Here is a 23,693-nt window from a genome sequence, read left to right as displayed (position 1 = left end):
AGTTTTCCAAGAATTTATATGGCTTGAAAAGCCTTCTTTTTACCCTTACCCTTGATTAATTCACTGTACATAGAATTGTAGGTTGAAAAGAATTTTTCTTCAAAATTTTATTTATTTATTTTTAATTTTTTTAAGTTTACTTATTTATTTTGAGACAGAGAAAGAAAGGCAGGGAGAGGAGAGAGAGAGCAACAGAGAGAGAATCCAAGCAGGCTCCACACTCTCAGCACAGAGCCAGATGTGGGGTTGGAAACTGCAAACTATGAGACCATGACCTGAGCTGAAATCAAGAGTCGACTGCTCAACCGACTGAGCCACCCAGGCACCCTTCTTCAGAATTTTAAAGCTATTGCTCTATTGTGATCCACACACTTGAAGGACTGTTGAAAGGCCTCGTGCCCTTCCGATGCTCTTTCCTGTGTTTATGACCTCTTTTCCTAAGTGGAGTGTTCTATCAGTGATATTCTAAGTTGCCATGTTATTGTGCCCTGGTAAAGGTCTTTTCAACCATCACACTATTCACCAGGTATTCTCATTGTTCTCTTAATCAGAGAAATTTTCTTTTATTTTTAAAATAGAATTTCCTCTCCTTCATTTTCTCTGTATTTTTGTTTTCAACTCCTATTAATTACAATAGGTGTTGGATCCTCCCAAAATAATCCAATAAGTCCCTTTTAAAAAAAAACTTTATTGAGGTACGATTGACCCACAGAAGCTGTACATATATAATGGTCACTGTTTGATGAGTTTGGAGATAAGTATACGTCTATGAATCCATCACATAATCTATGCCATACACATGTAGATCATCTCTAAAAGTTTCCTTCTGCCTTCTTTATTTATTAATTTGTAATAATAATATAAAGCATATATTAGACTTCTAAAATATATTACTTATTATGTATAATATTTATTATAGGTGATAAAATATAATTATATTTATAAAATAAAATATATAGATACTAATTATAGTTTTGTGTGTGTGATAAGAACACAAGCTCTGTCTTCTCAGTAAATTTTAAGTATGCAACAGAGTATTATAAACTATAGGCACTATGCTGTATGATAGATCTCCAGGACTTCCTCACCTAGAATAACTGAAACTTTGTACCCTGTGACAAATACTTTCCCATATCTTCCTCATTCCAGACCATGGCAACTTCATTCTACTCTCTGCCTCTTTAAGCTCATAGCATGATTATTTTATATTGCATATATATGTGATATTATGTAGTATTTGTCATTCTGTGTCTGGTTTATTTCACATAGTGTAATGATCTCCAGGTTCATTCACATTACACAAATGGTGGGATTTCTCTCTTTTTTAAGATTGAATAATATTCTGTTGCATGTCTATGACACATTTTCTTTATCCATTTGCCCATTCATGGACATTTAGTTTGCATCCGTGTCTTGACTATTGTGAATAATGCTGCAGTGAACATGAAAATGGAGATATCTCAAGATTCTGATTTCAATTCCTTTGGATATATACCCAGAGTTGGGATTGCTAGATCATACGGTAGTTCCTTTTTTAATTTTTGTGAATCTCCATATTGTTTTCCATAGTGGCTATACCAGGTTATTCTCCACATCCTTACCAACACTTGTTATCTTCTGTTTTTCATAATAGCTGTCTTGACTGGTGGAAGCTGATATCTCATTGTAGTTTTGATTTGCATTTGTCTGATGATTAGTGATGTTGAGTACCTTTTCATATACCTGTTGACTTTTTCTGTCTTTGGATAAGTGTCTGATCAGTTCCTTTGCCCATTTTTAAATCAGATTATTTGAGTTTTTTGACATTGAGTTGTAGAAGTTCTCTATATATTTTGGGTTTTAACTCTTTATCAGATATACGGTTTGCAAATACTTTCACCCTTTTCATAGATTTCCTTTTCATTTTGTTTCCTTTGTTATGAAAAAGCTTTTTACTTTGATGTAGTCCCATTTGTCAATTTTGCTTTTTTTTTTTTTTTTTTTTTTTGTGCCTTGTGCTTTTGGTATCATGTCAAAGAAATCACCAAGACCATTGCTTTTTCTCTATATTTTCTTCTAGGAGTTTTACAATTGCAGGTCTTATGTTTAAGTCTAATCCATTTTCATTTAATTTTTTGTGTGATATAAGATAAAGGTCAAATTTCATTTTTTCTGCAGGTGGATATTCTGTTTTCCCAATACCACATGAGACTATCTTATCCCCATTGTATATTTCTGGCACCTTTGTCAAAGATCAGATAGCCACATACGCATGGGTTTATTTCTGGGTTCTCTATTCTGTTCCATTGGTCTATATGTCTGTTTTTATGCCACTACCATATTGCTTTGGTTATTGTACATTTGTAATATATTTCAAAATCAGGAAGTGTGAGGGCACCAGGGTAGTTCTTGCTTAAAATTACTTTGGCTATTTGGGGTCTTTTGTGGTTACATATGAATTTTAGAATTGTTGACTTTGGTGTCTATAAAAAAAATGTCATTGGGATTTTAATGAAGATTGAATTGAATTTGTAAATCACTTTAGGTAATATGGATATTTTAACAATATTAATTCTTCCAATCCATGAACATATGATGTCTTTCTATTTATTTATAGCAACTCTAATTTTTTTGATCCATGTTTTAGAGCTTTCAGTGTATAAGTCTTTTGTCACTTTGGTTAAATTTATTCCAAAGTATTTTATTCTTTTTGTTGTTATTGTAAATGGGATCATTCTCTTAATTTCTTTTCTTTCTTTCTTTTTTTTTATTTGAGAGAAGAGAATGTGTGAGTGGGGGAGAAGGGCAGAGGGAGAGGGGGGAGAGAGAGAGAGAGAGAGAGAGAGGGAGAGTCCCAAGTAGGTTCCATGCTCAGCACAGAGCCTGACATGAGGCTCAATTCCACGACCCTGGGTTCATGATCTGAACCCAAATCAAGAGTTAGATGTTCAACCTACTGAGCCACCCAGCACCCCACTTAATTTCTTTTTCAAATAGTTCATTGTTAGTGTGTAGAAACACAAGTGATTTTTTATGTTGATTTTGTATCATGAAACTTTACTGAACTTGTTGATTAATTCTAACAATTTGTGTGTATGTATTCTTTAGTATTTTCTACATATGAAATCAAACAAATTGTTTACTTTTTTCCCGCTTTGAATGACTCTTATTTCTTCTTTTTGCCTAATTGTTTTGGCTAGGATTTTCAGTAATATACTGAATATCAATGGTGAGACTGGGCAAGTAAGCAGTAGGAAAAAATGTTTCAGATAGAGTGAAGAGCAAAGCAAAATCTCTAAGATGGGAAAGAGTTTAAGATAGTGAAGAACAAAAAAATTGGCTGAAAAATGGTCCGAGAGGAGAAAGTAGCAAGCAATGAGAGTGAAGCGATAAGTACAAGAAAGATCATGAAGACCATGTGAAAGATTTGGGATTTCATCTTAACTGTATGGAAACCTAGAGAAGGAATTGAAGCAGAAGAGTAACATTGAATTTTCATTTATATAAGATCACCCTGAATGTTAGGTGCTTAATAGATTACAGGTGGGCAAGAGTGAAAATAGGAAGACCATTAATCATGCTATTGCACATAGTCTGGTTTCAAAATAATAATGACTTGGACTACAATGATGACAGTAGCTATGAAGAGAAGCAGGTTCATTCACAGTGTATTTTCAAATAGAATCTGGATAACTTAATAATATATTTGGGAAAGACAGAGGATCCCAAATTTCTGCCTTGAGTGCATGAAGGTACTGGAAGAGATGGGGAAGAATGAAGAAGTAGGGAAAGATCAAAAGTTCTGTTTTGTGTAACCTCTTCTTTGAAAACTTCCTTTAGAGATTACCCATCTTTCTGACCTTTCTTTCAGTGGTTTTAGCTCTTTTTCTTGCCCCCAAATGCAAATATGTCTGAAGGCATTGCTTAGATGTTCTCTTCTCTCCCCAGTCATTTTTTAATTTCACCTGACCTTAAATTTCAATTCCATGTAGATGATTCATTAATCTTTATCTTTTGACTCAACCAGGCTTCTGACCTATGATTCACATTTTCAATTGTTTTCTGAGCACTCCTCTTTAAATTATTTCTTTGTATCTCCAACTCAACTCAAAATCAAATTCATGTTATGCCCCATCTATCATGGATCTTATTTATATTATTGGCACTATCATCTTTCTAGTCAACTGGACTCATATTCAACTTTGACATCTGCTTCTTTCTTGCTCTTGCTATGGTTTTATCCGTGGAATCTATTGAATCTTACGTTTCTATTCGCAATGTTTCCTGGAAGTGGGAGCCCTGATTATAACTCAATCCCCTACTATACTTTATCAAGATTATTTTTTAAACTTCCTAACTATCTTCTGCCTCCACTCTCTCTCCCATCCTATGAACTAGCATGTAGCCTTTAGAGTAATCATCCCAAATGACAGTTATAATCATTTCACTTGTGTCTCATATCTTCAATGATTCCATTATCTTCAGAGTAATTTAGAAATTCCTTTAAAATATATTTAATGCCTCTTACGATCTGACCTCAATCTATCTTGTCCCTTGATTCCCAAATAACTTGTTTCTCACTATTCTGAAAATCTGACTCTTCACAACTCTGTGCTTTTGCTCATGCCAATGATGCTGCCATCACCTCTTCATATGGATGCCTTTCTTTCTTCAAAGCATAAAATTATTTCTCTCACCTCCCCAACTAGAAATAAGTTTTTCCTACATTCCCCAATCGAATATGAATCTGAAATGGCTAAGAACAGATATTTTCTCATCCTGTATCCTCAGCTGTGCCTAATATACTGCCTTGCATATAGCAAGAAGAGAGTAAATATTAAATTGAATTGACATATTAGCTCTTTTTCTGATGAGTCTGTAATGTGCCAAGTAACCTAAATAAATGCAATTGTGTGGTGAATGTGATCTGAAAAGTAGATAATCTGAAAAGTATAAAAGTAGATCTGAAATTCAAACTTTTTATATGAGCTGTTTAAAGAACCAAAATCTCTACTTCACTATGAATGGGCCTTTATGGAACTAATTTAAAATAAAAATGAATTAAAAATTCCTCAAATATTTTGTTATTCAGATCCCCCCCCCCTTTTACACCTTCTATTTCTCAGGGTCTCAGTAAAGAGCAGACTTTATGGATACATTTAAATGCTGAGATATAATCAAAAAATTTACCTACCAGTTTCTCTATCAACCAGAACAAACACTAAGCTATTTAAACATTAGATTGATTTTTTTTGAATTGAAAGCTTTGCCTTATCTGAAATTTTATGCAAGTTAGCAAAATGTGACTATCTCTAAATTTCAAGTAAACTCCATCAAGCTAAAGTCTGCCTCTGCTCTAACGATGGGATTAAGTCCAGTAATATGAATGATAAATTGAGAAATGGAATGGTTGCAGTGGATATAACCTGTAACAAAATTGTAACAGAATCCCTACTCATTTTCAGCCAAACTTCTTGTAGCTAATTCCTCAAGAGTAAAAGGAAAAGAAGAGGTAGGCTCCTTTTTGAATAATTGCTTCCATTTACACTCTTTACTAGCTAATTCACCTTTACTATCTCTTTTTCTAAACAAAAGTTTCTTTTTTTTTTTTTTAATTTTTTTTTTAACATTTATTTATTTTTGAGACAGAGAGAGACAGAGCATGAACGGGGGAGGGTCAGAGAGAGAGGGAGACACAGAATCCGAAACGGGCTCCAGGCTCTGAGCAGTCAGCACAGAGCCCGATGCGGGGCTCGAACTCACGGACCGCGAGATCGTGACCTGAGCCGAAGTCGGACGCTCAACCGACTGAGCCACCCAGGCGCCCCTCTAAACAGAAGTTTCTAGCTTTTAATTCTCTAATGGCTGCTTTACTTTGTCTGAAAAGATTACAGAAATGTCAGAAAACTGAGGACTGAAAATACTTATAGATTATTTCAAAACCATTTTTTAAACGATTCAACCCTTATGAAGAGGTAATTTTATTTTAAATTTTCTCCAAACTATTTTTGATTCATATAAATTTTAAAAATCATCAAAACCAATCTATCTTATCTGAGGACAAAAATTCAAAACTATCGCTTTATCTTTAATAATTGGTTCCTATTGCTACCAGGAACTGTTATAATAATACCAATATAGTCTCTGCTTTAAATCTCATTGTCACCCTACAAAGTCAGCATCACTAACCCCATATTAGAGCTGAGGAAAGTGATAATGAGGTTAAATAACTTTCCAGAGGCCATCTAAGCAGTAAGTCAGGAAATAGCGAGTCAGAGCAGCTATTTTTGAAAGACTGGGGTATAGTCACAGTATAGTCAACACAGTTAGTGGGCATCTGGATATTCCCAGGGCAAAAAATGTTGAGGAAACATCTCCTAGTGTCAATGTGTAAGAAATGCTATGGCCTATACACTGATTTGGGGGCTCACTCATTCTTTTTTTTTTTTTTTTTTGCCTGCCTGATTTTCCTTCAGTCACTGGAAATCTTTCTGCTGCATTGTCTGTGATGGTAGCTGGCTTCTTTGAAATACACAGAAAACACTTCCCTCCCATGGAGCAGCCTCTTTCAGGCAAAGTTCTCACCGTTTCTTCCATGCCCTGTTTCCACCTGGTTCTTCAGTACATTTTACTTGGAGTGGCTGAAACACTGGTCAACCCAGCCTGTGAGTAAAGCCTTCATCACCTCATGTAAGAATACCCTGAGTATTTACACAGAACACATCACCTCAAGGGGTTGGCAACCTATTCACTCCATGGAGATTTCCCATAATGCTTGAGGACAAGTCTATTAATTACACTCATTTTTTAAACAAACGTGTTTTATTAAATGTTAATTTATTTATTTTGAGAGAGAGAGAGCACAAGCTGGGGAAGGACAGAGAGAGAGAGAGAGAGAGAGAGAGAGAGAGAGAGGAGAGAATCCCAAGCAGGCTCCAGGCTGTCAGTGCACAGCCCAACAAGGGGCTCAAACTCATGACCTGGGAGATCGTAACCTGAGCCAAAATCAAGAGTCTACATTTAACCGACTGAGCCACCACATACCCTTTATTATTATGTTTTAAAAAAGTGTTTAATTTCATTTCATTCCTCTGCCAGATACAGAACAAGTATTAGTTCTTCCTGAATGTATATGGAATAAAAGATTTATGAATTTGTTAAAGGCAGTAACTATTTGGTCAGATACACAACAAGAGTAAAAAAAAAACTGCTAAAACCTAGAAGTCCAATACATTCAGATGAAAATTCTCCTCTTCTTCTTCCCACCTCCTCCCTTCTCACTCATAGAAAACTCACATATATACACTCCTTCCAAAAATGACACTTATAATGTACTTTGAGAGTGTATAAACATGCAAATGAAATGAAAATTTGAGCCAATTTTCCAGATAACTCAATGTCTTTAAATTAAGTTTCACTAAATTAAGTGTGATCACTAGTGTTTCATAAGATGAGTTCAGAGTAACTTTATTAAATATCAAGGGTTTTCTGGATTATCTAGATTGCTGATATTAATTAAACTAGCCACTTTAAAATTCATCAAGGTATTTCAGTAACTTCTTGCAATACAGCAGTGTGTGTGTGTGTGTGTGTGTGTGTGTGTGTGTGTGTGTATTTATCAGTGTAATCTATTGCAATTATTTTTTACCTTCTTTTTATTTCCCTGCAGTGGGAGCCATGATTATAACTCAAACACCCATTATACTTTACAAAGATTATTTTTTTTAACTTCCTACTTTCCTACCTCCACTATCTCTCCCATTCAATCAAACAACACATGACTTTTAGGGTAATCATCTTAAATGATATCTCTGATAATTTCACTTGTCTAAAGTCTTTAATTATTCTATTATCTTCAGTTATTCAAAATTCATTAAATATACATATTTAATAAAGATATATATATGTATGCACACATACACATATATATGTGATACCAAAGCAATTCACTGAAAAAGGTAATAAAAATAAAGTCAATTAATAAAGTTTGTGTAGGATGTGAAAATAATCTGGCTGTGACATGTGTCACCCCCATTGATCATCAGGGTTCATTCAGCTGATCTGGCTGGCTAGGCATATGTCCCCTTCCTCCCTCACTGTTCCATGTACTTCTCTCTCAGAGCTGCACACTCGGTCAAGGAAGATGACTTTCCCATAGAGGAGGAACATTCTTTGGTCAAGGGTATATGAGTAGCTGCATTCCCCTGCTAGAACCTCCAAACAAGGTCTCAGGGTCCATTTGTAGGAGAATTTAGGGTAGTCAAGCTTCCAAGACCCCAGACACATCCAAATGAGGCACTGCATGTGGTAATCTGCCAGAAAGAAAGAAAGAAAGAAAGAAAGAAAGAAAGAAAGAAAGAAGAAAGAAAGTAAGTAAGTTAGTGGAATTATAATCATATATGTGTATTACACTTCTTCTTATAATTTTAAATCATTCCATTCAATACATTTTATATAAACAAATTACTTTATGAGAGTCTAAGATGTGGATATCACTGTTTGACACTATACGAAACACAAAAGAACCATGAAGAAAAATGCCACTACACAAACATTTATGACTTCCCCGATGTTGTTGGCAGAAAATTGTTGGAGGTAGCCAAAATGTTGTAGGTTAGAAGTGAAAAAAGGTAATGAATGTGGATGATGAGTGAATGCAGTCAGGAAATTCCCAGCCAACTTAACAATAGTGGTTCATTATGTAAAAGCCAGAAAGTTACTTAAAACAACAGACTATTAAAAAGGTGGATCATGTAATATAAACCACTCAATCTACCCTTCCCTGATTTACTGATAGGGAAACTGACAACCAACTAAGTCAATGGTCTGATCTGTTACATAGACCATAAGGTAGGGACAAGAAGATTTTGTTTTGATTTCCAGCTTTGTCATTTATATTTGTGACCTTGATAATTCAAGTAAACTTGAAGCACCTTCCTGAACTTTAAAATGGAAATAATTATAAGTCTTCTTTATATCACAACATCAGTGTAAGAATCAATGGGAATGGGGACTACTCCTTGAGAATTAAATGATAACACGTGAAAGGGTATTTTGAACTGTAAATTCAATAATTACTTAAAAAAAAAACAAAAAAAACTACTCTTTTAGGAGGCAGTACAGCATAGGGGTTAATATCTATGGCCTTAAAATCAAACAAATCTGAGTTTAAACCCCAGTTCTTCCATTGACTAAATGTGTGACTCTCAATTATTCTGCATTTCTGAGCCTTTCTCATCATCTATAAGCTGGGGAAAGGTTGTTGTAAGGACTAAGTGAAATATTTTATGTAGAGGAAAAAGCAAGGTATCTGGTATAAGACAGCACTCAAAAATTAGCAGCTATAATGTGTGCTGCTATTATTATTATTCTAATATTTCACATGAATTAATAGGGCAAGACCGGACTCACGCACCAATGTCCTGCTCATATCTCTTTCTACCAAACCTACCACAACTTGAACACCAAGGGATCTGGTAGTGTGAATGAAATTGTGTCTTTCTCACGTGAATCATCCTAGATCCTTTTTTTGCCCTTCTCACTTTTAATCCAACAGCAAGATTTAGTCTTTACTCTGAAATTGAATATAAATCTGGCCATGTCTCATTATCTTCTTTGCTACCCACTTGGTCTACATGGTCACCATTGTCTCTACTGCCATTTCTTTCAGAGCTTCCTAACTTGTCTTGCTGTTTCTTCTCCTGCCCGTGAGTCCATTCTCTTCAAAACAGCTATCATACTCTTTCCAGAAGAAGTCCTACCATTCCTCTACCATTTCACAGTAGGATTTTGAAGACAAATTCCTTAAATGGTGAATGAGACTGCACATGATTGGGCCTCTTGTACTGCTCCATCTACATATTATAACATTCTTCTCTTTGACCACTTCACTAGAAATGTGATGACCTTCATTCTGTGTTTCTAAAGTGTCAAACTTATTTTTGTCCCAAGGCCTTTGTATTTGCTCTTCTCTCTGCCTAGAATCCCCTTTCCTCTGTTTTTAAGTGTCTGGCTTCACTTCATCATCAAGTTTTCTCAAAGATTATCTCTTCAGAGAGGCTTCTCTGGTGATGCTATCACTTTTATACCATTACCGTGTTCCATTTTTTCTAATAGCACTTGTCAGGATCTAAAGTATCTTATTTATATGTGTATCTTTATTGCCTGCCTCTTACCATAAGAATGTGTAGTCTTTAAGTTAAGATTCTTATCCTCATTATCCATCCTTATGTTCTAATGTTCTTCCTTCCTTAAAAGTGCGCGTACAGAGCAGATGATTAGTAATTACATTTTGAATAAACAAATGAATTAATAAAATCTATAGCTATTTCTATGTGAGCACAATAAAACATATTATTCAAATTACTGTCAGTGTCTTACATTGATGACATTGAGCAAGGAAACACAGTGGATTACATTCCAAATTTCAGTGGACATTGTTTCCCATACTAAGTCATGTTATATCTTAGAGATGATCTACAAGAAAGAAAAAACACATAGAAAACTTTTCAAATTATGTTTTGATTATACCAATGTATATGTCAGCTATCTCATAATCTGTGTTTGTTTTATTTATTCAAAAAATACTGCATGGATGCCTACAATATGCCTGACACTACTCTAGAACCTTAAGATGCATCAATTTAAAAAAAAAAAGATGAAAATTTCTGTCCGTGTAGTTTCTTTTTTTTTTTTAAGTAGGCTCCACACCCAGCATGGAGCCTAATGTGGGGCTTGAACTCATGACCCTGAGATCAAGACCTGAGCTGAGATCAAGAGTTGGACACTTCGCCACCCCTGCATAAATAATCCAGTGAAGAAATGGGCAAAAGACATGAATAGACACTTCCCCAAAGAAGACATCCAGATGGCCAACTGACACATGAAAAGATGCTCGACGTCACTTATCATCAAAGAAATACAAATCAAATTACAATGAGATACCACCTCACACCTGTCAGAATGGCTAACATTAAGGACTCAGGCAACAACAGATGTTGGCAAGGATGCGGAGAAAGAGCATCTCTTTTGCATTGCTGGTGGGAATGCAAGCTGGTGCAGCCACTCTGGAAAACAGTATGGAGGTTCCTCAAAAAACTAAAAATAGAACTACCCTACGACCCAATAATTGCACTACTAGGCATTCATCCACGGGATATAGGTGTGCTGTTTTGAAGGGACACGTGCACCCCCATGTGTATAGCAGCACTATCAACAATAGCCAAAGTATGGAAAGCACCCAAATGTCCATCGATGGATGAATGGATAAAGAAGATGGGGTATATACATATACAATGGAGTATTACTCAGCAATCAAAAAGATTGAAATCTTGCCATTCGCAACTATGTGGATGGAACTAGGGGGTATTATGCTAAGCGAAATTAGTCAGAGAAAGACAAATATCATATGACTTCACTCATATGAGGACTTCAAGAGAGAAAACAGATGAACAGAGGGAAAGGAAACAAAAATAATATAAAAACAGGGAGGGGGACAAAACATAAGCGACTCTTAAATATGGAGGACAGAGGGTTACTGGAGGGGATGGGCTAAATGGGTAAGGGGTATTAAGGAATCTACTGAAATCATTGTTGCACTATATGCTAACTAATTTGGATGTAAATTTAAAAAAAATGAAATTTAAAAAAAAAAGAGGAGTGGTATATACATGCAATGGAATGCTACTAGGTGATCAAAAAGAATGAAATCTTGCTATTTGCAACAACGTGGATGGAACTAGAGTGTATTATGCTAAGCCAAATAAGTCAGTCAAAGAAAGACAAAAATCATATGATTTCACTCATATATGGAATTTAGGAGACACAACAAAGGAACATAGGGGAAGGAAAGCAAAAGTAAGATAAAAACAGAGAGGGAGGCAAACCATAAGAGACTCTTAAATACAGAGAACAAACTGAGGGTTGCTGGAGGAAAGTTCAGGGGGGATGGGCTAAATGGGTGATGGGCATTAAGGAGGACACTTGTTGGGATGAGCACAGGGTGCTATATCTAAGTGAAAATCACTGGGCTCTACTAAAATCAATACTATGCTGTATGTTAACTAACTTGAATTTAAATAAAGAAACTAAAAAAAATGAATAAAGGATAATGGGAAGAGAACTGTAGATAATTCACTTGAAGGATTTTGCTGCAAAAGAGATAAAACAAATGGAACGAAGGTAGCTGACAAAAGACTGGGGCTAAGAAAGAGTTGTTTATATATATTTAAGGAGGGAAAGATAATGGCATCATATAGCATGTTGGTGGGAATGACTCGAAAGAGGGAAAATTGATGGTATTTGGGAGTGGGAAATACTGGAGGGAGTGAGGTTGAGATCTAATTTACAAGTTGAGAATGTGGCAAGAATAATTCATCAATGGTAGTTCAGAGATCTGAGTATGTGGGTACAGAAATTCATAGGTGCATATATATGATGTGGAGATTTCTGTGGAAATTCTCTTCTGGTAATTGATTTTTTTCAGTAAAGTAGGATTCCAGGCCATGACTCTGAGTGAAGGTGAAGCAGGATATTTGGGGGTTTGAGGAGAGGGGAGAGGTATGAAATCGTTGTCTAAATGATGAGAGACTGAATGAACTAAGGAGATATAGAATATTGGCAGGGAGTATTAGGAGACCATTTGAGGTTTGTGGTCAGGAATTTCAAAGGAGTTGGTCAACATGGTTGCGGTTTTCTTCCAGAAACACTAGGCTGCATGGATCTAAGAGCAGAGATGGCAGAGAGTGAATTATTTGGCCAATGAACTTCCAGAAAAGCAAGAGAAAGACAAGGGGATGAGGGTATAGAAAAGAATATGGTCATACCAATTGACTATGGAACTTGGCTAAAAGAGAAGTAAGAACATAAAGGGCATCAAAGAGGTGAGAATAATGAAAAAAGCAATGGAGTGGAGGTCCTGAAGGAGTATAAGCATTTTGTGGTTGAGTAGCACACAGTAAACTGGGAAGACAGAAGGTGGTAGTCAGAGGATGCACAAAGTTGAGATTATGGAGTGGTTACCATTACTGGTCTAAGGTATGGGTTAACTTTTTCCAAAAAGTGGTAGACAGTAAATAGTTAGGATTTTCATACCGTCTCTCTTACAACTACTCTGTCATTGTGGTGTATGAGCAGTCATAGGTATATATAATGAATGGATGTGGCTGTGTTCCAATAAAACTTTATTTATAAATGGGTGGAAGCTGAACCTTACCTAATGGTAGTTCACCAACTCCTGGTCTGGGGGACAAGGTTCAGGGTGTGACCATGGGTATGAGTGGCTAATGTAGAGTTAGGAGACATTAGATATTAGAAAGGAACTGAAAAACCAAGATTTGGGAAGAAGGGAGGTTGGAAGGATGATCTATGTAGATGGTAAAATTGCCAGGAACTAAGGCAGGAATAGAAGTGGACAGAGGACCAGGAGAGAGGAGGTGATGACTTTGAATAACAGAGGAAAATGTCCTAGAGATTGATAGATGACATCACAAAAGAGAAGTATTACATGATACAATCAGATAACTTTGATATAATCAGAAACAATAAGCTGAAGCTTTTCAGTATGTGGAAGGAATGATGATCTGAAAGCAGTAATAGAATAAAGTTCCATTTTCTAGGACTACGGTACTTCTCTTACACATGTTCAAAATAACTTCTCCCCTGTGCTAGCTTCTGCTGCACATATACAAAATAACTTCTCCCCAGACATAATAAGCACCTTTAACAGTTTAAGAACAATTGGAGTAAAAGAAATTTCCAGCAATGAGTCCCCAATACCAGGTGCCTCGGGAAGGGGATTACAACGCTACGGTTTGTAGATTCCGCAGATGCTGTGATGGGGCATCTTTGCAAACACTAACCAGCCTCCACCTGGAGGCACATTTCAGCTCTCCTTGGCAAGACCAGCTTTCACATACACTGAATATTTTTTACTGTGTCTTCATAGTAAAATGAGAATTTTGGAATAGAGGCAGACTTGTTGCTACTATCTATACTATTATGTGCTAAAACAAGTACCACAGAGTCTAAAAAATCAGGTTGATTATCACTAAAGTCGAAAGAGATCGGAACATGCAAGTAAGATGCCTGAAAATGGAGATCCGAGGGCTTGAAAAGCTAAGTCCTCTAAAAGGGAACCGGAGGCTTTCAAAACGACTAAAATGACACCAAAGAGAGATTAACCAGCAGGCAGAGAGCTGGCAAAGTGTGCTCATGAATTATATACCGCACCAGAAGTTCTAGCAAGAGAAAAGCATAGGATTAATAATTAACTAGCAGAGTAATAATGGGCTTGTACGTTCTGCTTTTTCTCAGTGAAAGCAATCGGCCTACTTAGTCTTTCTGCCCATTGTTTGTCTCCTCGTATTTATAGAAAGGAAAGTTCATAAGCCAAATCCTTTTTATAACTGTGAATCATTTCTTCCCAAAGCCTCTTCAGCATTTCGCTCCCACTCTCCTCTGGATCGTCCTGAAAGAAACTTGTGAGATTGGCCTCAGGCTCCTGCTGGTGATTTGCACTACACAAGAGAGCTAGGGTACCTATATGGCCCCTTGCAGCCAACATTTGAAGCCCTTCTCCACAGTATTTTATTTATCACCATCATTATCTTCACCTCCAGTAAGTATTTTGGTATTAAGTGCCTGTTTAGCACTCTCCTTCCTGTTGTGCACATCTCTGCTCTCTGCCTGCCTGGAGTTGGAAATCTAGGAAAGATGCACCGTGCCTTTTCCACTCATGCCTTCGACACTCAGCACATTTCCTGGACCACAGACAGGGATTCGTTTAAATGTTTATTGGATGATAAATAAAAACATGCAGAAAACAAAAGAGAAATGTTAAATGAATTGCAGGAAGGAGCATGAATACATTTACATTATGTATTAGTAAGTTTATTTCAAAGTGCTGAACAGGAAGGACTGCCTGGGTGGCTCAGTTGGTTAGGTGTTGAACTTTGGATCTGGTCATGATCTTGTGGTTCCTGTGTTCGAGCCCCGCATCTGGCTGTCTGCTGTCTGCACAAAGTCTGCTTGGGGTCCTCTGTCCCTGTCTCTCTGCCCCTCCCCTTCTTTCTCTCTCTCTCGAAAATAAGTATTTTTTTAAAAGTGCTGAACAAATGCAGTTTTTCTGGGCTAAAGTACAAGTAAATCAGGGGTGAAATTTTCCTGAGAGAGAAGGGAAGAGATGATAAGATCTCTTTTTATAGAAAAGGAAACTAAAGGTTTAGCCTTTACAGTATATAGGTTTTCTATAACCACTTTCCTTTTAATGTTTATTTATGATCTCTCACTGCAGAAAAATTTGCAAAGTACAGAAAAAGTAAGAAGAAGGAAAATTAAAAATCTGATAATTCAACCACTCAGAGCTAACATTGCTCACGTTATTTAATGTATTCCCTTCCAATTTTTTGCCACACATATGCAAAAGAGAGAGATTAGTGTAATGAACTCCTGCTGTATTCACATTCCAGCTTTAATAATTTTCAACTCCTAGCCAAACCTGTCTCATCTCTACTCTCACTTGCACACTCTCTTCCTCCTCATTGTATAATTTTGACGCAAATCCCAGATACCCTACTATGATAAATGTTGTAAATATTTTAGCATGTATCCCTAAGGTTGCGATGCATATTTTAAGATAGTTAATATCGTATGTACAAAATCAGATATACTCATTTTCATCTATTTCTGATATCAGAAAAAAATTGGGGGGCTTTTTAAGTTTTTACCTTAATTCTAGTTAGTTAACATACAGTGTTATATTAGTTTCAGGTGTATAATATCGTGATTCAGTACTTCCATACATCACCCTTTGCTCATGATGGCAAGTGCCCTTCTTAATCCCCATCACCTATTTCACCCACCTCCCACCTCCTCCCCTCTGTAACCATCAGTGTGTTCTCTACAGAGTCTGTTAAAATATATTATTTGTAATTGAAATTAAAAAAAAAATTCTCCATGATTGTTTCCAAACCTCTCGCCACCATTACCCCAACAATGACTTGGGGAAAAAAGATAACCATTTTGAAGACCCAAAGTTTAAGCTATTGTCTCTCTTTAGGTAACCTCTCCTTGAATAGGATAATTCAAATGCATGTAAGGGGCTTTGTGGAAGTAGGGGACATTTGACTTGGTAAGATTAATACTGTTAAAAAATAGCCAATCTGATTCCATTCCTACTAATATAGTATTATACATACAGTACAGCAAGTAAGAGCCACAGGACCTCTGCAAGTGGGTGATAATATTATTCCCATTTTATAGAGAAGAACACTGAGGCTTGGAAAGTTTGAGTAACATACTTAAAATCACAGAAGTAGTAAATAGTCGACCTAGGATTTTAGCATAATCTTGCTTAACTCCAGAACCCATCCTCTTAATCTCCATGCTAATTTTATATGATAAATTCAAGTTTTCTACATGGAAACTAATGATGTATATACACTCACAGAGTGGTAGACCTCATTATTACATTGTCATATTACCTAGTATAATCCTCACCTCAATCTAAAATTAGTAAGAAATATTCAAAAAGGAGTAAAATTTGGGTGAATATATTGGGACACTCAAGCCACCAAGTAATCAAATTTTCCATGTACCTGTATAAGAGTATATTTTGCCATATTTTATTCCTTTTAGACATACGTAAATTCTAACATCACAATGTCTTACTATAGTAACTTTAACAAAGTCTAACTCAAATTTTGTCTTTATCGGTAAACTTTTTCTGAGGTATGATCAACACGAATTTGAACAGTATCTATGAAAGTATTTTATAGTGAATGTTCTAAATTTTGACCTCTTTTCCTCTCAGTCTCTGTAATACACAGATTTGTTCCAAGTACCATCAGAGGAACCTGTATGAATCTTTTGACACTGTTCAATGGATTTGGTTGTTTCATGGGGGCACTGCTGGTGGAGTTGGTATATCTCATCTCAGAAGGTAAAAATAGATTCACGGTATGCATATATATATATATATATATATATATATATATATATGTATATATATTGATTTGATGACTAGAGAATTGGGAGACAAAACCTTAAGAGAAGGGCTTTGCCAGGGTAGTCTTTTTTTAATTGATCCACTTTTGCAATTAAGATAGAATTAAGATAGGAAATAGACTCTTGCTGTATTCATTAATTTCTGGGAATTGTTTTTCTTTTGATAGGAGGAGGTAATTACAGAATGTCACTTCTCATGAGACCCTTTCTGCTGTCTTTCTTTAGCGTATTTTAAAACAAATCGGTCATTATATTCTTATTAGATCTTTCAATGAGGGCATATTCAATAATGTCTCACAGCTGGCATACATAATCCTCAGAAAAGGTGAGTCCTATGTAAATGTAGGAGAAGGGGGGTATCTGGATGATCTTTTTTCCTTGTGATTGCCCAGAAATCATGTCTACGCAACCAAAGAGAAATTGTAAATTGAATAGCAAATGGTCTTGGAAAATTTTTCCCATACAAATTGATTAGGAAAAACAACCCATCTGAAAAATTCACGTGCAACAAAAAAGTACAACTCATATGTGCTGGTAGAAAAATCAACAGGATGACAACAGTAATTAGATATCATGGTGAAATACCTTTGGCTGTATTTTAAATCCACAGACTTTTTCCTTTATTTGTTCTAAGATGTTAATACGGCTTCACATTTTTTTTTGAAATTAATTTTACTTATTTTATGAAAATCTTACAAGCTTATTCTTCTCTACTTTGAAAAATACAGTTGTGCACTTAAAAGAAAGCATTGGCTTGTGTTCTCTTGCAACAAACAAATTTAATTTACTTGCTTTCAAACTAGGGAAAAATTAATTTCTATGAGTGAAAAACTCCTTTTAACACTATTTTCATTCAAAAATATTTATAGGTGACCCACTCTGTTCTAGACATCATATTGAACACTGGGGACACCATGGCAAAGAAATACACACTTCCACATTCTCAGTGTTTCCACGGGTATAGCGAAGCAATAAAATGAAGAGTGATAAATTTGATGATAGGTATAGTAGAGTTCTAGGGAGCAAATGTACAACCCTTGATTGGTTCTTAATAAGATCAAACCCTGCCTTTTTCTTAGTTAACTGAGAAAGTTCAACAAGTGTGTATTGAATGCTTACTGTGTGTTAGGCTCTGTGCTATATGGAATTATTTAAGATTTGGTTCCATTTCTCAAAGGACAAAAATCCAGCCAGTCATAATAACACGTGTACACGGCAGCAAGCTGTTAACCTCTCTGATGGTTAGGTTCTTTATACATATAAACACAGAACAAAGCACTGGTATTAGAGTTTTAGAGGATAACCTGAGAAAGTCTTACCTATATCTTTACATACACATGTGTTCAGCATATATTTATTTTCTTCAGCATTACTCACTGAAGATGTCTCTGAAAATTTGCTTAAAAAATGTCTATAATCAGGGGCACCTGGGTGGCGCAGTCAGTGGAGCGTCCAGCTCTTGATTTTGGCTCTCAGGTCACGATCTCAGTTTGTGAGTTCAAGCCCCACCATGGGTTCTGTGCTGACAACACAGAGCCTGCTTGGGATTCTTTCTCTCTCTTCCTCTCCCTCTGCCCCTCCCCTCCTTGAGCTCTTTCTCTCTCTCTCTCAAAATAAACAAATAAAGGTCTAAAAAAAGGTCTATAATCAAACCACATTTGACATATTCTAGAAGAATTACAAAGTCAAATATTATTATCAGTTTATCTTTTACATAAATCTACATTTTTCATATGCATGTTTGAGGAACTTACCCAGTTAGGCCAAACTTCACAAGACTGTGCTAACCTCAGTCATCAGCCACAAGTTCAGAGGTCCCCAGGACTGCCATTGCTTCTGATAAGCTGGCTATAATAAATGTCGAGGTCCCCAAGATCCCCTCCAGTTTGACAATTTGCTAGAGAGACTCACAGAACTCAGGAAAGCACAACACTTATGATTACAGCTTTATTATAGAAAAAAAAAAAAATACAAATCAGGACAGGGTCTACGAGGGTTCCAAAAGTGAAAGCACCTTCATCCTCAGTGATGCAGTGGCCAACTGGCTCACCAGTGTGACAATATACAGAATATAGCCAACCAGGGAAGCTTACTTAAACTTCAGTATGCAGAATTTTCATTGAAGTTTTATTATTTATGTAGGCAAGATTGATTGAACCATTGGCCATATGATTAAACACAGTCTCCCGCCTCTCTTCCCTCCAGAGGTTGGGCTTTCACTTGGCTCAAAGCCCCAACCGTCTAATCAGTGCTGGGTCTTCCTGGCTGGCCAGGCCCCTTAGGTGTCAGCTCATTAGCATAAGCTCTCAGGTGGGGCTCCTGGGGAACCACCATGAATAACAAAGGCATTCCAGTTACTCAGAAAACTCAAAGCGTTTGGTGTTTACCAACCAGGCCTTTGCCTGACAAAGGCCAGGCAAACTCTTTATTACACACCATTATTCTTGCAATCTATTTCACTGAAAACCTAAATTTCTGTTGAGAATATGAATAGAATGGTATATTATTGTATTTAATGCAAGAATTTTATAAAGGCAATATTATTATCCTTATTTTTGAAATGTAATAATTGAAACAGAAAAACGAAAGCAAAATGGTTCAGTGGTCATAACTAGTATGACAGAGATCTGACCCTCTCAGCGTTCTAACACCAACATCAACATTGCTTTTGATACACCAAACAACTATTAGGGGTCACCCAGTGTAAAAAGCCTCTTAAAGACATTTGTTATTTTGCAATACAACCTCCTTGGATAAGGTCTACATGTAGAATATCATTGATAATATTCTAGATATAGCAAAAGATGAATAAATAGAAGTTGATATAAATTTATCAGAGTTTGGTGCCCATGAAAGGAGGTTTACCAAGGACAAATGGTGAGGACGTCTTCACCACATAAATGTGAGTGAGGTGCTCTCTAAACTTATAGTCAAGAGAACACCATTTAAATTACCACTAATTCAATTTACTTTTTCTTTAAAGGTTTTTGTTGTTGTTCATAATAATATTGTTTTGCATCAAGTCTTATCCCATTAAATTAGAATTTTACAATTGGATATTATGTCAGAGCCCATCTAGTCTAACATTGTACCCCAGACTAGACGGACCAGCGTCATCTAACACCCAGAAAAATTCTCTGCTTTGAAATGTAACCTGAGTCTGCCCATCTGCTGACAACTATGTTCCACAGAATAAAGGTGATTTTCTATCCACATATCAACTCTTCCAACATCTGATAAAGATTTGGAGAAATAATGCTGTACAATGTTCAAATCCAGGCAGTCTAGGTATGTGTCCTCAGTTTCCATATCAATAACAACAATACATAGCTCATTGTGTTGTTATCAGGGTTAAGTTCGTAATACACACAATATGTGCTCAGTAAAGATGGTTATGGTCTAGTATTACAGTTTCTAGGATTAAACACAATACTCAAGTTGTTACTTTTATCAACCTGGTGACTCTCTCACTCTCTCTCTTTTTGAATGCCAACAGAGATTGCATTGACTTTTTTAGTAGCTGCATTGTGCTTATGGTCAATTAAAACCTGAGGTGTTTTTTGTTTTGTTTTGTTTTGTTTTGTTTTTTTAAGCAGTTGCTCTCAGTTCAGTTTCACTCATCGTATCCCAATTTTTTTTTCTAATTAAATTCAGGACTTTATCCTTTATAAATGTTAATTCACCATCTTAAATAACAGACATTTTTAAAACTTGATTCTGTCACCCAGTGAGTTACTAATCTTTACTCTTCTACTCGCTTTGTGTCATCTGCAAATTTAGTAAGCAAGTTCCTAGACTTCTTCCAGGTAATTGAAAAAATTGTTGAATTGGACAGGACCAAAAATAGAACCTTATGGAAAGTTCCTAAAGATCTCACTGCAAGTTATCAACTAATCTTCCTCTTTTGGATGTAATCAGCTCCCACTTCATCTAATTACTATCATTCAGCCCATGCATTTCATCATTCCCTGAATGATGTCACAGGAGACTGTCATATGTTTTTCTGGGAGCAGGATATATCTGTGTTTGTGACACTCCCTTTAGCCATCAGAATAGCATTCATCAAGAAAGGAAGTGAAGTTTATTTAGAGGATTAGGTCTTGTGACCCTAAATTGGCTTATGTGACCAATTAAGGCCCCTAAAAAAGAATGATCCTATATGGATGACATTGGGTGGGTCATTATCTTCTCTAAGACTTTCCCTTTATTTAAAAAAGGGAATGCTGCACTCCACTTTTCTCAGAGATGATGATAATTTTAATGTCAGAGCTTACTTTAAATATAAAGGAAGTCGTACGTTGTCATGGCCTGTTTTGTTAAAACAAGATCAGTCTTTTAGTCAAACAGCCAGACCAATTTTCATGACAGAGCCGACCATAAAGACCCCAACACTGTAACTATGTGTTTAAGCATCCCACATGCCTCCACGTTCCATTTAGCATATAAGATATTTTAAACCTTTAAGGATTCATGTCAGCTGAGCATGTGTGCATGTGAGTGTGTGTGAGTGTTGGTGTATGATTGGAAGAGACGATCAGCTATCACAGTCTCCCAGTCTCCAAGCTGCATTAGTCATTTTTAGCACCATGATGGAGAATGGTGTGAATGTGGTAAATTCAAAAGATTTCTCAAAACTTGACTGTGCAGACAGATAACTGTTAGAGTGACATTTTCAGTACAAGTGAGAAAACTGATCCTTCTGGGATCTCTAACTCTGAGTGCTTTAAAGGAGAAGATACAAGACTAAACCCATCCTCCTACACTAATCATTTCAGGAATAGTTTATCTAAAAGTAGCAATGCTAATATAAGGGGGTGAAGAAGTCAGTCAAACTGCTTATTTCCACCATATGCCATTAGCAGTCAGATCAATTTTCTCATACTCATGAGTCTAAGCTTACCTTTTGAAAAAAAAAATAACAAAATAGAATTCAGTGAAAAGTGACATCTTAGTTATGGACGCGAAGATGATTGAAAGATCCAAAGCAAAATGTCTAAGGGAAAAAGGATAATTGGGCAGAATCAAGAAGTCGAGGAATACATCTTCTTGTCCCTGTTAGTCCTTCCTCTTAGAATTCAGGAAGGGAGTAAGGAATTTAGCCGTTTGATTGTATATTGTAGATGTACAATAACAATACAAACCATTACTTTTGTGCACTTTTATCAGTGTGGTGCTTTATGTCTATTTCCTCTAGTTCTCATAGAAATCTTGGAAGTTATTAGTGACACCATTTTAGAGAAGGAGAAATTGAGACTCAGAAAAGTTAAGTATTGTGCTCAAGGTCTCACAGCTTATTAAGAACTGAGTTGAATTTCAGATTTGTCTGACGCAAAGATCTGCCCTTTCTATCTCTTTTGAGCCAATAACAATGGATAGTTCTTTCCATCGTCTAAGAGATATTTTGAACTCTGCCCTGATATTGTTATGAACTCTAAGGCCTCTGAGCAGCTTCAAAGGTCTCTGTGGAGCCAAAGGTTGAGGATGTAGAACAAGTTATATCTGAGATACATACCCCCATTGTACAAGGAGGATTCTGAGTCTAATTCTGACTGAACACCATGAGCAGGATTTGCCTGTGAGAATTGTGGGCCCACCAAGTAAGCTGTGGGAGCGCTGGCACTAGACCAGTTGACAGACAAGTAGAGAATGGCCTGGCTAAAGATAAATTATGAGGTAGCAGGCCATTTTCCCTTCCTAGGTCTAAAAATCTCATTTCAAAACCCAGATGAAGCTGGACCTGAGGCACTGATATGAATTTGAAGAAACATATCTTTAAGAAAATAGGCATGGACTTATGGGATCCAGTTAAATAGTTTTCCAGATGCATAAATATTTTCTTTCAAGTTTACTGCAACTACAAATTCCTGTTTCACGAGCGACTCAGAGTTTCATGGCAACACGGCTGTCAGTGGTCTCAATAATCACAGATATTTAAATGAGAATTTTAAAAGATCACATTTTTAACTTAAAATGATCTTGATAGGAATCAAACAGCTAAATTCTTTACTCCCTTCCTGAGTTCTGTATCTTCAATATTTCTAATATTTTCAAAATATTAAACTACTAAAATTTCCATAACCATAGATAAATAAATATGCATATATATATTCATATATATATATATATCTCATATATATATGCATATATATATATATCTCATATATATATGCATATATATATATGCATATATATATATATATATATATATATATGAGAGGATTGTTTCAAACAGGAAATGGCAAACTGGGTAAAACCCTACTGTAAGATCAAATAAAAATGAAGAATGGAAAGTATCTGCAGGTTTGGCAACATCATTATCACCGAAAACTTTACAAGAGTCATTTCAGTGGTAAAAAGGAAATGAAGACAAGTTTGGAATAGGGTGAAGAATATCTAGTAAGTGAAACATTAAAGGTATCACATTCTAACAACCTTTTTGAGGAACTTGGCACTAAAGAAGATTTAAGAGATAAAGTGGTAGCTAGATGGGCATGTGGGTAGATTTGCCAGATTTAATAAATAAAAGCACAGAGTCTTTTGAACTTTCAGGTAAACAATGAATACTTCGCTTTTAGTATAAGCACGTCTCATGCAATACTGTGAGCATACTTTGAACCAAAAAATTATTTGTACGATATTTATGACAGAGCTGATCCTAGAAAATAACTCGTTGTTGTTCTGAGATTCAAATTTAATGATGGGTCCTGTAT

General features: G+C 36.0%; 1 protein-coding gene across 1 annotated transcript in view; it reads left to right on the top strand.

The window, feature by feature from the left end:
• SLC15A5 (solute carrier family 15 member 5) overlaps positions 1-23,693 on the top strand; it is an 84,576-nt gene that overhangs the window by 43,459 nt on the left and 17,424 nt on the right. Inside the window, exons 6-7 of the mRNA XM_007082746.2 lie at positions 6,456-6,644; positions 16,790-16,918. Coding sequence (XP_007082808.2) covers positions 6,456-6,644; positions 16,790-16,918 — 318 coding nt within the window. The remainder of the gene's footprint in view (positions 1-6,455; positions 6,645-16,789; positions 16,919-23,693) is intronic.

This window comes from Panthera tigris, chromosome B4 (genome assembly GCF_018350195.1).
Source record: "Panthera tigris isolate Pti1 chromosome B4, P.tigris_Pti1_mat1.1, whole genome shotgun sequence".
Taxonomy (NCBI): domain Eukaryota; kingdom Metazoa; phylum Chordata; class Mammalia; order Carnivora; family Felidae; genus Panthera; species Panthera tigris.
The sequence above is the reverse complement of the archived record's forward strand: the minus strand, read 5'-3'. Positions and strand labels throughout refer to the sequence as shown.